Below are 17,788 nucleotides of genomic sequence, written 5' to 3'. Positions count from 1 at the left end.
CCACCTAACATCCTGAACTTTTCTTAAATAAAAATAGTTGAGCTGGTTGCCACTATAATTTGCTGTGTGGTAACCTCCATGGATAAATTGCTGTACTCAATCCAAACAGAATTTAGATTACAAAATAATTAATCAGATATCATGAATAATTTAGTTCTTTAACTTCTTAAGTTATAGTGAATGTAAGAAAACAGCTAGAAAAGTAATTTTGACAAATCAGCTTTATGAGTTTTGACCAATTATACAGTACTATAGTATACCATTTAATTTCCAACATTAAGGGCAGTACAATTGTTTGATAATTTTCACATTACAATCAGATTTTGTAACATAACTTACATATTCATTTTTTCATGTTTCTCTCAGAGCAAGTTTAATCATTCTGCAAACAAGGTTCGGGAAGGGAGCAAAAAGGACAAGTTAAAGCAAATTATGAGATTTTACTTTTTATTTCTATGTTGTTGTATTTATTGTAAAAATACACTTGTCGGTAAAATCAGCCTCTGGCGGTGCAGAATATTTTTACTAAATTTTCCTGTTGTAAAATAGCGCTCCATTTTGACTGGTTACACAGTGATTTTTTTTTTTAAACAATCGCTGTGTGGTGGTGAAAGCAAGATTACTTGTTCTTTGTGGAAAAACATTAATTACTAAATGCAACAGCTCAGAACTTCAATGTATCAGCATCATTCTTTATTCCGTATTTTTCTGAAGTACTCTGACAATATCACAAGGAGCAATGTTTCAACTATAGCACTTTCTGTGCACAGGTCTGTTTCAAAGCATTGTATATAACAAATATTTACACCCTTGTGGCTGTAAGGCAAGGTAATGGTGCCTCAAAAATTAATTGTCCATTTTAAAAGAAAGTTCAGTCCCTTACTGAGGAAAATTGGAGAAAATCATTGCAGACACAGAGGCTTTCTATAACATGTTTTAAAATGCTTCATGCAACTATTTTTGGTGCTAAAGACAAATTAGCAACTTCTGATTTTGGTTCTTTGAAAAATTGGGAAACATGATCAAAAATCTGGACCACATGACGCAACCCTGGTGCAGCCTTACTGCAAGATTGTACTGCCACTTGAGCAGCCAAGATAATCACAATAAATCATCTTCAATATGTTTTCTGCAGTTGACAGCTTTTCACCCTCAAATACAAATTCTTCTTAAGCCTTTAACATTCTACCAGGCATCTTCCAAGATTAGTTTTTAAAAAGATGAGCCCGAGCAAACTCCTGGATCTTTACAAATCCAAAACAATTTAATGTATAAATAAGATTCTGGAACATTGAGCAGCGTTTCATAATACTGTCACAAACCTTATTAGCAATATGTCGAGGATGTAGCTTCTGTTGCATTACTGATAGCAATATTACTTTGTTTGAATCCACAATTGAGAAAATAACTTGTATCACAAAAATAAGTGGAGATACTAGTAGACAGTTGTACATAACATTAATTATGGAAACAGACATTTTGTGTAGAGTACAGTTTGTATTCTGAAATTTGGATCGTCAAACTAATGAGAATTTTAAACAGATGTTAAAGTGGCATTTAAATTGCACACTAATGTGTTCATTATTGGTATGCTAAAGAAATTATGAGCTACTTTTCCAGTTGCATGTTATTTTGCCTGAAAATGTAAATGGTGTACATTTAAAGTGCATATCTTGAATTCTCATCTGCTGAAGTAAGCACATGAAACGGAAACAATTTGACTGACACTGCCTTTGAAAGTTGAGTTGAGTTTCCATTTTTCTTCACTTTGCACCAATGCTTCCAATCCAAACAAAAATCCAGTGGGTCTGTGGTACGTTGCTCAATCATTCTTCTGCCTTTTTACTTTTGACTCCGTCTCCCAGAATTAGCTTAAGCAACCTGATGCTTAATCCAAATAAAGCTGCATTTAATCCTGTTTGCCACTGCGCCATTGCTTTGAGCCTTCGTTCCATGCTACATATACAAACAAGGCCAGCACAACATGAACTGCCACTACAGCAACTATAGCAGCATAGAAGTAGCTGTCTCTGTTTGAATATCCCAGTGTACCTGAGAAGGAAAAATGTACAATTAAAGACCATGGCGCGTTTTATCTTTAATCCAAAGTTAGGGCTTCAGTTAACTTGTACTATGAAGAGTAGGGATAAGAAACAAAATTAAGACAGCATCATTGTCAATGTTCAATATTTCTTCACAAATCTGCCGCAACTTTGGGATTTCTGCAATTGGGTAGATAACCGTAGATATCCAAAGATTTCTATTAGTGTTTCCCAAGATACAGTGGCTGCACCTTTATCTCATTGCTGTGCAAACCCTTGTGGTTTCAGTTTCTGAGCAAACCAAGAAGTGACAACCTTGTGAGATAAAATACATTGTGACATTTAATAAAGATCTCTCCAAACTGTTAATTAAATCGTGTGGTTTTACATTGAAAGAGCCCACAATCTGGGCTGCCCTTGATGAAGCTGAATTTTAGTTAAAATATAAGAAGATATTAAATTGGCTTCTGGGCTAGCTTACAGCTTATATTTAGTCTCAAATTAGGCTTGCCTCAGGTTGCGGGTGTGTGGGATAATAAATCCTATAACATTGTCTCCCAAGTGAGGAAGTGACAGAGAAAGAAACAGCTAGTCACATCTTTGAAGTAAGATGCCATAAACCAAATGGCCTATGTTTATGAAGGACCAAATGACAGCGAGAAAGCAGTGAAAGAGCTAGGGTGATCTCTGTGAAGATAAAATGGCATTATCCAAATAGCCAATGTTTATGAAGGACGAGAGAGGAACAGGGAAGTGGAAAGATAAAATGTCGTAAACGAAATGGCCAATGTTATCTTGTAACATGTAAACAAAAGGCCTTTGATGTGATGCATTCTGTGGAAACCTTTTCCTGTACCTCTGACCATGACTAATGTCTGTGAAATGTGCTAAGGGGACAAAAAAACCCTATTTAAGGCAATGTAATTCTGTTGTTCAGGGAGGTGAACGGAGGACGGTCAAGTGTCTGTAATGGTCACTTGACTGGAGTTCTCCCTCCCTTCCATCGGCCGATGTTAAGTAAAGTTTTGAACTGGTCTACCAAACAGTTTGTGTGGTGTCTGTTTATTAAGAAGCGAACCTGGTTTAGTAGTTATAAAAGTAGCTTTTTCATTGGCGTAGTTATGCAGGCCTCGCTGGGACCACATCAACAGCTGACTGTGCAAGAGGTTGCAGAGGTTGCCGGGATTGGAAGGGAGATAACTGAGCTCAATCGGCCCCCTTGTAAGACCGACTCCCTAGAAACTCCCGGGAACATCTGTGATCCTTCATCAGACATTGAATTGGTTCCCTGCCGAGGTTCTTAGAAACAGACAAAGGTAAGACCAGTTGGGCTTTATATGTTTTTTTTTAAGAAGGGATTGTGTATGTATTTTTAAGACAGAATTGTGCATGTATTTTTAAGAAGGGCTTGTGTATATTTTTAAGAAGGACTTGAGCGGTTTCTCTTTCTATCTCTCTTTGTTTTCTCTTTTTTTATCTCTCTCTACTAAGGGCTCATCGGCCTCATTGAGACATCCGTGATTTGTCGGGTTGAGATACGGGGGGTGAGGTGTTGTATATTAAGGTTAAAACGTCTGCCAGGTTGAGACACTGGGGTCTCGGTTATCGAGTTGGCCTCGTTGAGATACTTGGGTCGTATATTAAAGAGTTAAAAAGTCAGCCAAATTGAGAAACTGGGGTCTCGAGTAGCGAGTCGGCCTGGTTGATATATTTGGAACGATTCGGAATTAAGAAGTCTGTTTTCTCTTTCTTTCTATCTATCTATGGGGAATGCTCTGGATAACAGTCCAACATATGTGTTATTTGAATCCTAAGTATAATAAGAAATTTAGAATGTTAAGTTACAAGTTGACCAAACGGTTGGGGGATGAAGCCTGGCCAGTAGGGGGAACATGGAATGTAGAGACATTTATATGGGAAAGGAAGGCAGGAAAGAAATGGAAGAAAGGAATTAAAACATGGGAAGCAGAAGCAGAGAAGAAGCATGAGGAAAGTAGAGTTCGAAGTTAGATGGATACTCTATGTAAGAAGGGGATAGAGTTAAGAAACAAGGATAGAACTCGGAAAGGATGGAACGTATTGCAACTAGAATGCCAGTGGGCAGAGGAACAAGAGAAAATAATTAAAAGACAGACAGGAGGTGAGAAACAGGTGATGGTTAGTAAAAAAATAAACCCAGTACTGATAAATCCTCTGGAGGAGACTTCATGTCTGGCACGACGACCCTATTTGGTAGTGAAGATGAGGAGTTAGATAATCTTGGGAGATGACCACCTCCCTATGCCCTACCAGTAGCAATGGCATCTTTACCTGGGACAGTTCCGTCAGTAACATCCCTATACCTTGAAGTTCTGACCTTACAAAGCTCCCCAGGATTGGGAGCACGGGAATGCCTTTCTGTGCGTAATTTGTTTAACGCATTGATGCTACCAGAACAGCTGGTCATTGTTAAATGTACTGCACACACTGGTGCTGGGGACCCTATAGCAAAGGACAATGAATTTGCTGATAGTGTATCCAAACAGGCAGCCTGTACATCCAAATGCATAGTGACAGCACATAAACAGACGCTAGCAAATAGAACGGTCCTGCCAAACATGAAGGAGGTATGTACATTACAGAGGGACGCCTCTCATATATAATAATAACTATGGAAACAAGAGGGCTGTGCCATTGATTCAGTACACCCCGCTTGGACAAGTTGGTGTATTCGATACATTTTTACTCGTCTTACCCATGCTGGTAAGGAGGGAATGATAGGATAACAAAGGAAATGTGGTGGCAGGCCTCTGAATGTAAAATTTGCCAACAAAGTAATCCAGGCAAACCATTTTAAGATACCCTCAGGGGTGACGCCAATGCCATCACGATCGTTTGAATGCATAGATTGATTTTATTGAAATGCCAAGGGCCCAGTGTTATAAATATTGCTTAGTGATTTTAGATTTATTTAGCAGGTGGAGTGAAGCTCTACCAACCACTAATAATACTGCTGAAACTACAGTAACATTGTTGTTAAGAGAAGTTATTCCCAGGTTGGCCTACCTAATGTCATAAGCTCAGACAATGGTCCTCATTTTAACCACTATTAATAAGGAAATATGTGCACATTTTAATATTCGACTGCAATTTCACTGTGTACACCACCCACAGGCATCTGGGATGGTGGAAAGAGTCAATGAGGATTGCAAAACAAAATTACCCCGGAGGTAAATCCTTTTTCTGACAGGCAACTATGTTATAAAAAAATTGGGGATGAAGGGAAATTTGATGGAGAAATGAGGAAAGAGCTAGGGAGACTGAAAAGTCACGGGGAGTCTGACTAATCATGATCTGGATCAATGTCCAATTAGGGTTAGGTAACCAGGATTTTGGTAAACAGAAGTCTTGTCAGAAAAAGGGAAAGTAAATTACAAAGAGACGTCTTTGAAGATGAAATTATATACTGCTGGTAAAACAATGTTTTTGTATATGTACTGATTGTAAAACAATGTTTGTATATGGAATGTGTAAAATTAGAAGCAATGAGCAAAGTTGTGTGTCGCTTTAAGAAGTTTGTCCTTTAAAATGCAAATGGACAGTTTATGGTGTGTTCCGTTAAGAAACAGGCATGAATGGGGGGCGGAGCTATACTCGAATGATAAAATGTGTTGGTTGATTATAAGTCTTTTGAACCAAGTTTTTTTAAAAAAGACTCTTCCCGATTAAAGTGTTAAATGAGATTGGAAATGTCAAAATTACAGAGAAAAAGAAAATGTATTATTGATTACTGATTCTGAGTGAGTTCTTTTAGGAAAGATTGTTTTGATATGATAACAGAGGTTGTCTTTTAAAACGCAAATGAAGCAAGATTACTGTTTGCAAGCAAACAAAAAGATGTTGAAGCATGGGCTATTTGAGGAAAATGAAGGTAGATGAAAAATTGTATTATGACTTACAAAAGGGGGTTTGAGGGAACTCACAATGAGGGATGAAAGGAGAACATAAAGTAGATTGGGGAAGAGAACATATTTGGAGAATTGAATATTTAGGTGGAGAGAGCCTCTTCGGATATTATCGAATTAAAGAATAAATTCAAAGGGAAGTGTTAGGAAGGAACTGGAGATGCTGAGAGATCAAAGGAAGACAAAAGTGCTGGAGAAACTCAGCTGGGAACAAGATTGATACAGGAAAAGCTGCTGTGTCCACCCCCTGGAGAGTGGGGGGAAGCCACTTACAGGCCCTGGGCAATTAACTAATTATGTATGGTCAGCAATTAACCCATGTCTTGCCAGATCTACATTCCCAGGTTGGAGGAGTTTTTGCTGGAAACCAGTGACCAAGGCCATAAAAGCTATACGATGATGGTGCTGGGACAAGAAAAAATTGAGATTGTGTTGAAAAGAACAACCAAGTGTTGCTAACAACATGAACTGCTGTAAAGATTGAAGATCATCGTCGCTGGATACATTTGATTGACTGTGAACAGTTTGTGGAAACAAGGACGATGGGCTATTGATACTCCCTTTATTCTGGGGTGGCCCAGCCCACATGGACTGAACTTTCTTCAGAATGGCAAGCTTGCAGACTAACCCACATTTAAAGGATGGTACACACCTCCTTTTAAACAAGATTGAAGTCAAACATGACAAGCGCAGCAAAGATACCCTGCCTACAGACAGTAAGAGGTCTGCAAAGGCCAGTTAAATCTACCTGTTTTTGCCACAACCAAGGCACTGGTGTATTTTTAGGAAACAGTATATTTGTGACAGGCATTGTTATGTTGCAAATGCAGTGCCACACAAGAGAAGCATGAACCAGTTACACCAGCACACGGGGAATTCCAAGCGAAGCCGAATAAAGGCTGAGCAATTTTAATGATCCTTTTCCTGTCCTATGGTAGTATCTTAGTGTCACGTCCGGGGGAGGTTGGTGGCCATTTAAAATGTTTGGAGGGACTTGTGGAACGATTGTCCACCATGAAATGATTGTGTTACTAGTGTAATATTAATTTGTCTGATGAGATGCTTATGGTCTTTCGTATGTACTCAGCAAGGACTGTAGTTGTTATCAAAAATTTGATAAAAGGATGGAATGATGAAGCTGAATTTTAGTTAAAATATAAGAAGATATTAAATTGGCTTCTGGGCTAGCTTACAGCTTATATTTAGTCTCAAATTAGGCTTGCCTCAGGTTGCGGGTGTGTGGGATAATAAATCCTATAACATTGTCTCCCAAGTGAGGAAGTGACAGAGAAAGAAACAGCTAGTCACATCTTTGAAGTAAGATGCCATAAACCAAATGGCCTATGTTTATGAAGGACCAAATGACAGCGAGAAAGCAGCGAAAGAGCTAGGGTGATCTCTGTGAAGATAAAATGGCATTATCCAAATAGCCAATGTTTATGAAGGACGAGAGAGGAACAGGGAAGTGGAAAGATAAAATGTCGTAAACGAAATGGCCAATGTTATCTTGTAACATGTAAACAAAAGGCCTTTGATGTGATGCATTCTGTGGAAACCTTTTCCTGTACCTCTGACCATGACTAATGTCTGTGAAATGTGCTAAGGGGACAAAAAACCCCTATTTAAGGCAATGTAATTCTGTTGTTCAGGGAGGTGAACGGAGGACGGTCAAGTGTCTGTAATGGTCACTTGACTGGAGTTCTCCCTCCCTTCCATCGGCCGATGTTAAGTAAAGTTTTGAACTGGTCTACCAAACAGTTTGTGTGGTGTCTGTTTATTAAGAAGCGAACCTGGTTTAGTAGTTATAAAAGGTAGCTTTTTCACCCTAACAGATTGCAAATTACCTATACTTGTGTGCACAAAACAATCTGAACACAATGTCCAATTCAAACCAGAGGGACCCGACCTGAAAAATTCCTGTATATTCCCTCTACAAATGCTGCCTGACCCGCTGAGTTCCTCCAGCATTTTGCGATTTGCTCAAGATTGCAGCATTTCCTTTCAGTTCCAGTTATCATATTTTGGATTGCAATCGCAACAATTGTTAAGACGAATAACGTGTGGATGTCGATGAAACAATGTTTTCATAAAGATTTAGATCACACCCAAGTTCTGGTAAAATACTGAAGATTCAGGAAATCGGAAATAAAAATAAGAAACTGCTGGAAAAACTCAGCAAATCAGGCAGCATTTGTGTGGGGGAGAAAATAAAGGAATTAATTTTTGATCATTTATCAGAACCGATGGAAGGTCATAAGTTTAAAACATTAACAATCAATTTTGCCTCCGATGCAACCTGACCTGCTGAAAATTGTCACAATTTTCTGCTTTTATTCTGTGTTCTCAACTATTCCAGTGCTTCTCCTGATCCTATAGATTCTCAACACCAGTGAGCATAAAGGTGTCACTATTCTGTGGCAATCCCAGGATAATACCTGCATTTAAATTCACCACAGAAAGCATCCTCCTGCGATGCACCACAGCTTGGAGTGGTAACTGTTCTGCCCAAGATAGCTAGAAATTGCAAAGAAGTACAAACAATCCAGTACATCACACCAAGATCCCTCCCGCTCACTGATTCCATCCACACTTCACAATGTCTCGGGGAGGCACTCACGTACGGTGTGGACGTTCCATATGCTTGGACAGCACACAAAAAAAAAAACAGGTTTTTCACTGTCTCTCGGTACTGGTGACAATAATAAACCAATACCAGGGAGAGGTTTCCAAAGTACTCTTTTCATGCTTTGATTAATCAGGTAATTTCTGATTTGTTAGCGAATATTAATTTTATTAGCCACACTTTGCCAAGTGGATGCATATCATTTAAGATTTCCATGTATGGTAAGCCAACAGGATAGTGTACCACAAGGTGAAACCCCATAAAAAAATTCAGCTCCGAGTTGCCAAAACTGCTACTAACAGTATCTAACTCACAACAAAAGAGCATTCCCTTCTGTTTAGGATACAAACAGCCCAAGACATGGGACAGAGCAAAAAATAGCCAGTAGCTCATAAGTGATAGGAGTAGAATTAGGCCATTGGGCCCATCAAGTCTTCTCTGCCATTCAATCATGGCCAATCTACCTCTCCCTCCTAACCCCATGCTCCTGCCTTCTTCCCATAACCTCTGACACCTGTACTAATCAAGGATCTATCTATCTCTGGCTTAAATATATCCAGACTTCGCCTCCACAATCTTCTGTGGCAAATAGCTACAAGCTTCCTTTTTCTAAATTTGATTCTATCCTTCGAAAGTACTGATTCGCTCAACGGAAAGTGGACCCAAAGCTTTTACAAAGTGTTGCAGATAATTCCATTAAAATTACATTTCAGCCAAACTTCAAAGCTATGTACTTTCTTTCAAAAAATGACATTTTATCCATCGTAATCCAAAAGATTACTTTGTTTTACTTTGAGAAAGTATGCCCATTAAAATTAATTGACATAACAAAATCGAGAGACATAAGGACAGGTATTTTATATTGTTTTTAGCACTGTGACACACTCAGGCACACCTCATAAGACTATCTTCAATTGGTACTAAGCCAAAGGAGTCATCAAGGATCATCTCAAAGAACTTGGGAAAAGAGGAAGGTTTAATGGAACGACTTTACAGGAGGATGTGCAGGTTGAGGAAGAGCATAAGTGCTTGGTTTGATAACATTTTATTTTAAATCTCCCAGTTCTTATTTTCACACAACTTATCTGTATCAGTGTAAAGAAACATTGCATTTTTAAAAAGTCCAAATAATACCTTGCAACACATTTTTAAGCACTATAGCAGGTATGGAATTGTATGCAACTTCAGGAGGAGAAAGGGACAAAGGGATCAACTGTAACTCTTTGTACCCAAAGTTGTAAACTTCTAACTGCAGAAATGATCTTTATCTACCCCACAGATGCCACTTAATACCCCAAAAACCTCAATTGAATGGCTCGTCATCTTCCAAACTTTACAATAATAACGTGTCACCAATCCTTGTAATTTAAGGCTGGTAATTTAACACGCATTTTAACAGCACCTCTTTCCACAACATCTTTAAGCACCTCTTTAATAAAATATCATTTTCAAAGATGATAGCCAGAACTACTCTTTGTATCAGTGTAATCCAAACAAGGTTTTGTATAAAAAGAACTAACTACTATCTCATTGAACTCTAGTACTCAAAATATAAAGCTAACGTTTAGTTAGTCTTTTAATAATTTTCCATCCTGTCCATAAATACCTTTATGATCTACAGAGAGATGCACACTTTTGTACTGCCATTGCATCTGGTATTTTGCCATTGAGAAACTACACTCTAACCTTCCTCAGTACAACATGAATGGCCTCATAATTGCATTTGTAGAAATCTATTTGCTGTGGTTTTATCATTTGTTTACTCAAACGTTTTGTAATTTAATGTTCCCAACTAGACTGCAAACAATTTGGACGGGTACATGGATAGGAAAGGCTTAGAGAGATATGGGCCAAACAGGGTCAAATGGGACTCGTACAGTTGAGGCAGCGTGGTTGGCACGGGCAAGCTGGGCTAATGGGCCTGTTTCCATGCTGTATGACTCTATGGCCCTAATAGCATTTATCTCTTCATCATCTGCATACATGGATGCATGGCCTTCTATCCCATTATCTGTTTGTGTAGAAATCTGGTGAAAGATCGGTGTGCAAACACAGATCCTTCTGTGGCATAAATATGAATTGCACCTGACTGTTTGTGGAATCCCATCAGCCGCTCTACAGCAGCATACAACCACCAGTCACATCTTCCCCTCCCCATCTGCTTCTGCTTTCTGTAGGGACCCACTTTTGTAATCCCTTGGTTTATTCAACCCTCTCCACACATCTATTCCCCTCACCACACACTCTCTCCTGCAACCATTGGGTATAACACCTGTCCTGACACTCCATCCCTCCCTCATCCAGGGGTCTAAATAGCCTTTTCACATCAGACAGGGATCCACCTGCACCTCCTCCAACGTTGTCTATTGAATTAGGTGTCCTCAACGTTGCTTCCTCTACACAGGTGAGACCAGACACAGACTAGACAACTACTTTGCCGAGCAATGTCAGCTGTGGCAATTTGGATCTCTGGATTGCCAGCCTTTTTAATTCCCATTCGCATTCCCATACCAACCTGTTTGTCTTTGTCTTCTTCCACTGCCATGGTAAAACCAAACCCACACTAGAGGACCACCGACTCATATTCCATCCGGAGAGTCTACAACCCAACAGCATAAATAATGAATTCTCAGGTAACCTGCACCTGCAACGTTTCTTTTTTCTGTCCTCCGGTCCACCCTGGAGCTCTCTCACCTTTTTCCTTCTCCCCCCCCCCCCTATTCTCCTCTATCTAGATCCTCTTCCCCTAGTACTCCTACCCTCCCCTCCCCTCTCTCTGTTGTCCCAATCTGCCACAACCCCTCCTCGTAGAGACAACGGTTTGCCGGCCAAACCAGTCGCGGGCGACGGAGGGGATCGGGAGCCGCTTCGATAGAATGAACACGCGGGAATCCGGATTTTGAACTCAATATAATGGCGTCACATATGGCGGCGCCGGCATTATTATTACATGCAAAATGAATTTTATTGTGTAATGTTTAATTGCATATGTGACAATAAATATCAATTGAACCATTGAGTTCCTCTCATTACCTTCGGTTGCTATCAGATTCCAGAATCTGCAGCCTTTCGTCTCTCCTCATCACTTTGCAGCCTCTGTTGCCATCTGCATTGTTTCCTCCCCACAACAGTTCACCAAAAGCAATTTAGGATCCATCTTTGACAGAAACATTTGTTTGACGTGATACCAATTTAAAATGAATTCGCCAAATTAGAATTCAAATCCCTGTTTATCTTCAATTGAAAGGAACATACTTAAACTAGAAAAGCCAATTGTTAAAAGAGCTTACCTTCAAAGACAAAAGATTTTGTTCCAAAATACAACCCAATTGGTAAAGCGATCATTAGGAATGTGAAAAACAGGAGTGTCTTCAGAACCGACAACAGCGAGCTGTCATTTCTGAAAAAGGCAAATAAAACGTGTAACCAGATCTACACAGAGATGACAACAAACATGTTTATATATAACAAGCTTCCTTTTGGCAATGTCACAACTTGTTTTAAAGATACTGCACAAGGAGAACCCACAACATGACCGTATAAATAATATTGCGATCAAACCCAATTTAATTTCAGCAAATAGAAATCTCTGGTTGTTTCTTCTTCTTTCGTATGGCGTGCTCAGCCTACAGTTGTAGGACAACTTGTTCTATTTGATCTTATTTGATTGTGCACACCAGGTTGATTGCATTCATCGGAACAGGGCGGACCACGTGAAGGTTGCAATCTCCCACCCCTCTGGTTGTTTGTGAGCAAGCTAATCTTTCATAATACAAAGGAAAAAAGGAATGCGATTTGTGGAAATAGAGATGACAAAAGAGCATTGAACAATCGGCGGACTCGAAGGGACGAAGGGCCTGTTTATGCGCTGTATCAAAACTAAACTAAACTGGAAAGTTAATTGTCTATATAATATCATTCTAAATTAAAATCATGCCTTGGGTTGTGGGATTCCTGGAATAACAAGAGTTCAAGGTGGCAGACAGTCGGAATTTATTACCAAAGGGTAGGTTGTCCCAAACATTATGGAGGGCACTGTAAGTGAACAAAGACCCATCATTTAATTATTTGCCTCTGTACTCCACATCATTTGCCTCTGTACTCTACGACTACCTTCGAATACTTTTGATTACCTTCGACTACCCCCGATCACCTACGAATAACATGCCGACCTACTACGACCTACTTTGACTAAACCTACGAGTAAAGAAAATATCGATTTTTTCCATGGCGACCTTTTTTTACTTGCAGGCATTTTTCAGCATATTTAAATATACGCCACGACCTAGCTGAGGCTTTGAGTACGCGGGGACTACTCTCAAGCATGAAGGAAAGCTACAAAAACCTCCTAGGACCACATGTTGACCATGCTGCGAGTCAAGGGCAAACTTTTCTAAACTCGCCAATTAGGTTGCCGCAGTGGGACAGCCTCTTAAGAATGTAAACACAGAGTTCCTCAAAATTGAGCGATAACATGACCCGAAATTGCATTGATTTTGGTTGATTATTATCATGTGTTCCAAGACTTTGACACCAACATTGATGGGGTGGTGGACTGTGAGGAAGGCTGTCAAGATATACAGTGGGATGTAGGTCAGCTACAGATATGGGCAGAGAACTGGCAGATGTCGTTTAGCTCAAATACAAGGGAATGGAGGGAAATGAATTACACGCAAGTGGATGAGAGATGGTCTCGGCAGGGTCAATGAGGACTGAAAGTTTGTGCTGTACTGCTGTTCTATGTTTACATACTTTAGGCACAGGAGCCTGCAAATTGTGAACACCAACCATCCTTTTTCTCCAGAAATGCTGCCCGGCCCGCTGAGTTACTCTAGCACTTTGTGTCTATCTTCCCAACAGCCATCAGGCTCTTGAACAGCACACAATACCAACCTCAGCAATAATGAACTGATATGGACTGTGTCTTTGGATGGCTACCTATTATTATGGTTATAAATTAATTGATTAAAAAAAGCACTTTATCTGTGTGTTGCATTTACGGGCTAGTTAAATGCAGTGGCTAACAAGAATTTAATTGCTTTCTTGTATACGACAATTAAACACATTTAACCCTGACTATCCAGGGATGTAACAGGTGGTATCAATAGTCTAGTTTGTCACGTGTATCGAGGTACAGTGAAAAGCTTTTTTGTTGTGTGCTATCCAGTCAGCGGACAGACAATACATTACAAACTGACTTATGCTGTGCAAGAGTATAAAAACATGGTTACATTTATTCAGGAGGCTCTACTGTGTGTGGTTTTGATGACAATAATCAAAAGGACATTAATGCTAAAGAGAGCCTGCAATCTGTGTTCTTCTTAATAGCAAGACGAGGAAACAACATACCATAAAAAACAAATAATTATCACTGAATGAAAATGTTAACAGATATGTAATTAAGTTTTGTTTTTAAAATTATGGCTTTGACATTAATACCACATCTTGTCTGTCTAACGCACTTCCCCATCAGAGAAACAGAAATAAGAAAACAAATTCATCTTATATAGGAAGCCTCAAAGTAGAACAGAAGGATTTAGCTCTGGTAGAACAGTAAATTAATAAAGTTATTAAAACATTCCTGGTTAAGGATGGTTGAGAAAATCAAGTGGTGGGATTTGCCATAGAATTGTTATGGTTAGGAGGAGCCTAGTTGGCTTGCTGAGTCTGTACTGACTGCTAGTGGAGCAATCCTGTTAAGTCCTGTTCTCTCAATCTTTTCTTGTTGCCTGCATGATGCTGCAATTTACTTGTCTTTCCTTTCCAAATACTTTTCTATCTAAATACTTCAATTTCACTACCAAGTCACATTGAAAAGTGATATTTGCCTTTTCAAGAATTATTCAATGGAGTTCCTACTAATTTGATTTATTTGGGTGATTTACAAGTGTTTAAAAAATAAAGTTGGTCAAAACTACATCGATTGATTCAATGAAATCCATATGTTTCCACATTTTCCGTACATGTTCAAGAATCTTCACAATTTGTTCTTCAAATTCTCATTTCATCTGAAAACAAAGGTCTCCTTTCCAACTACATCAGCCTTAAAAAACAGCCCTTTGGCCAACAGAGTCCATAACAAAAATCAACCACCCATTTACATTCATTCCACATGAATCCTATCTGTTTTAAGTTCTTCCACATTTATCCACTCACCTCGACACTAGAGAGAATTTACAGTGGTTAATTAATCTACCAACTCATCTGTTCTTAGAATGTGGGAGGAACAGGAGCATCCAAAGGACACTCATACAGTCACAGGAAGATGGTGCAAACTTCTGGAGTAACTCAGCGGGTCAGATCTGAGCAGGAAACGGATAGGTGACATTTCAGGTCAGAACCCTCTTTCAGATAATAGAGCTTGAAGAAGCCTCCCGACGCAAAATGTCCCTCCACAGATGTGACCTGATCCGCTAAGTTTGGGTTGGTTTAGTTTAGAGATAGCGTATGGAAACAGGCCCTTAACCCACCGAGTCAGCACCGACCAACGATCACCTGCAAACTAGTTCGATCCCAAACACTAGGGACAATTTTACAGCGGCCAATTTACCTATAAATCTGCATGTCTTTGGAACGCAAGAGGAAACCGGAGCATCCGGAGAAAATCCACGCTGTCACTGGGTGAACGGGCAAATTCCATACAAGGTACACAAGGTCAAGATCAAACCAGAGTCTCTGGTACTGGGAGGCAGCAACTCAACAACAATTGCTGCGTCACTCCCAGCCCCCTAGCTGGGTGTTATTCCAACACTGTGTATTATTCAAGATTTCAGTATCTGCAGTTTCTTCTATTGATTGGATTGAATTGTTAGATACAGCATTGAAACAGGTCCTTCAGCCCACTGATTATCAATCACCCATTCACACTACGATTATGTTATCCTACTTTTTCATCCTATACACACCCTAAACACTGCTGGACAATTTATCGAGATGAATTAACTTACAAACCAACCGACCAACAATCCCCGTTACATTAGCAGTATCCAACAGACGAGGGACAATTTACAATTTTTACCGAAGCCGATTAACCCACAAACTTGTGCATATTTGGAGTGTGGGAGAAAACCAAAGCATCGGAGGAAACCACGCAGTCACAACAAGAAGCAACAAACTCCACACGGACAGCACCCATAGTCAGGATCAGATCCAGGTCTCTGGCTCTGTGAGGCAGCAACTCTACTTTTTCTCTATACAGACAGGATGCGAGGTCAGGACTGAACTCAGGTCAAGTAGAAATCAAGTCAAAGGTCTGAAGAAGAGTCCCGACCAGAAACGTCACCTATCCATGCCTATCCATGTTCTTCAAAAATACTGTTTGTACGGTATTTGTACGTTCTCCTCATGACCACGTGGATATTCTCCGAGTGCTCCAGATTCCTCCCACACTCTAAAGACGTACAGGATTGTGGGTAATTGGCTCCGGTAAAATTGTAAATTGTCCCTAGTGTGTAGGATAGTGCTAGTGCACTGGGATCGCTGGTTGACGCAAACTTGGTGGAGTGAAGGTCCAGTTTCTGTGCTGTATCTCTAAACTAAACTAATCTTAGCTACAAACCAAACTAATCTTAGCTTGTACTGTAGCAGCATCAGACACATGGACCCAGACAAACTGATAAAAGCATGGAAATTGTAGGTAGATCTCTGGCACCACTCTGCTGCCCCAGTTACAAAGGATAGTCTAGGACCAAACGTCTTGAAATGAAAGGACGTACCTTTAGAAAGGAGATGGAGGAATTTCTTTAGTCAGAGGGTGGTGAATCTGTGGAATTCATTGCCACATACAGCTGTGGAGAGGGTTGCCAACTGTCCCGTATTAGTCGGGAAATCCCGTATATTGGGCTAAATTGGTTTGTCCCATATGGGACCGCCCTTGTCCCATATTTGACTGCTACTACTCGGGTCTGAACGGCGCGTCCGGCCCCGTGTCACCCGTCCCAACGTAGTGCAGCCCATGGAGTGCAGCAGCAGCAGCGCCTCGCCCGTGGCCCCGTCCGTCGGCAGCCCAGCCAGCTGTCCGACCTTCGCTTACCGCCAACACCACCACCCCTCCTTCTCATGGCCGATCATCGGTTCATGAGTTGGATGGGGCGCCGGACTTTGCGCGCGACGTCGCACGGGCCAAAACCCCTCAGCTGGCCCGCCGGCTGGGCTTTGTGTGCAGTCCAGAACCCCAGGCCAACTCATCATTCACCCAGCCACGGCCGAGTCGGTCAACAAATTGCCATCGGAAATTTGTCCCTTATTTTGACCTGGTCAGCTACCATGCAGAAAAAGAGTGAGAGAGTTGGCAACCCAAGCTGTGGATGCCAAATCAATGGATATTTTTAAGGCAGAGATTGATTAATAACTAAGGGTGTCAGTGGTTATGGGGAGAAGGCAGGAGAATAGGAATGAGAGTGAAAGATAGATTGAATGGTAGATACACTTGATGGACTGAATGTCCGAATTCTGCTACTATAACCCATGTAGTGGAGCCACCCCGTTCGTCAGCAGCGACCCAGTCAGTCAGAGGGGTGACGGGAGGGGCTGTCGTCACATGACTTGGGGGCGGGGCCACCTGGACCACGCCCACCACTCCGCGTCACTGAGCCTCTGGCCGGTGATTGACAGCCCGCCGACTCGCAGCAGGGGCCGAGGCCCTGCCGCCGCCGCCGCGTTGATGGCTCCGGCCCAACACGTCCATCCCCCCCACAACCGCCGCGCTCGTCACCGCCCGCACCGCGCCGTCGCCGCACTCACCCCCTGAAGTCGGCGGCGGCGGCGGCGCCCGGGGCCGCGTTGAGCACAGTCCGGTCCGCACGGTCCATCTCTCCCCGTGACGCAATCGCTGCTCGCGTCACTTCCGGCTCGCTGCGGCCGTGCCCCTCCCCCTGGCGCGTCACTTCCTCCTCCAATGGCTCTGGGTGAGGGAGGAGTCAAAGACACAATAGACAACAGGTGCAGGAGTAGCACCTGTACATTCATAGAAACATAGACAATAGGTGCAGGAGTAGAGGCCATTCGGCCCTTCGAGCCTGCACCGCCATTCAATATGATCATGGCTGATCATCCAACTCAGTATCCTGTACCTGCCTTCTCTCCATACACCCTGATCCCTTTAGCCACAAGGGCCACATCTAACTCCCTCTTAAATATAGCCAATGAACTGGCCTCAACTACCTTCTGTGGCAGAGAAT

General features: G+C 41.3%; 1 protein-coding gene across 1 annotated transcript; it reads right to left on the bottom strand.

Annotated features, from left to right (window-relative positions):
* Positions 1–203: 203 nt before the first annotated feature.
* vma21 (vacuolar ATPase assembly factor VMA21) lies at positions 204–17,472 on the bottom strand. The gene is made up of 3 exons (XM_033030258.1): positions 17,352–17,472; positions 11,900–12,009; positions 204–2,052 (listed from the first exon to the last, which is right to left on the bottom strand). Exons 1-3 carry the CDS (start codon positions 17,417–17,419, stop codon positions 1,910–1,912), a joined length of 321 nt encoding a protein of 106 aa, XP_032886149.1. The 5' UTR covers positions 17,420–17,472; the 3' UTR covers positions 204–1,909.
* Positions 17,473–17,788: the final 316 nt, after the last annotated feature.

Source organism: Amblyraja radiata, chromosome 12 (genome assembly GCF_010909765.2).
Source record: "Amblyraja radiata isolate CabotCenter1 chromosome 12, sAmbRad1.1.pri, whole genome shotgun sequence".
NCBI lineage: Eukaryota > Metazoa > Chordata > Chondrichthyes > Rajiformes > Rajidae > Amblyraja > Amblyraja radiata.
This window is presented reverse-complemented; position numbering and strand designations above follow the sequence as displayed.

Excerpts from the sequence above, each read along its gene's own strand:
- vma21 (XM_033030258.1), bottom strand. The coding sequence starts at position 17,419 with ATGGACCGTGCGGACCGGACTGTGCTCAACGCGGCCCCGGGCGCCGCC. Across the intron at positions 12,010-17,351 it reads GCCGCCGCCGACTTCAGGGG|AAATGACAGCTCGCTGTTGT; the intron begins GTGAGTGCGGCG and ends TGCCTTTTTCAG. Across the intron at positions 2,053-11,899 it reads AAAATCTTTTGTCTTTGAAG|GTACACTGGGATATTCAAAC; the intron begins GTAAGCTCTTTT and ends TTTCCTTCTCAG.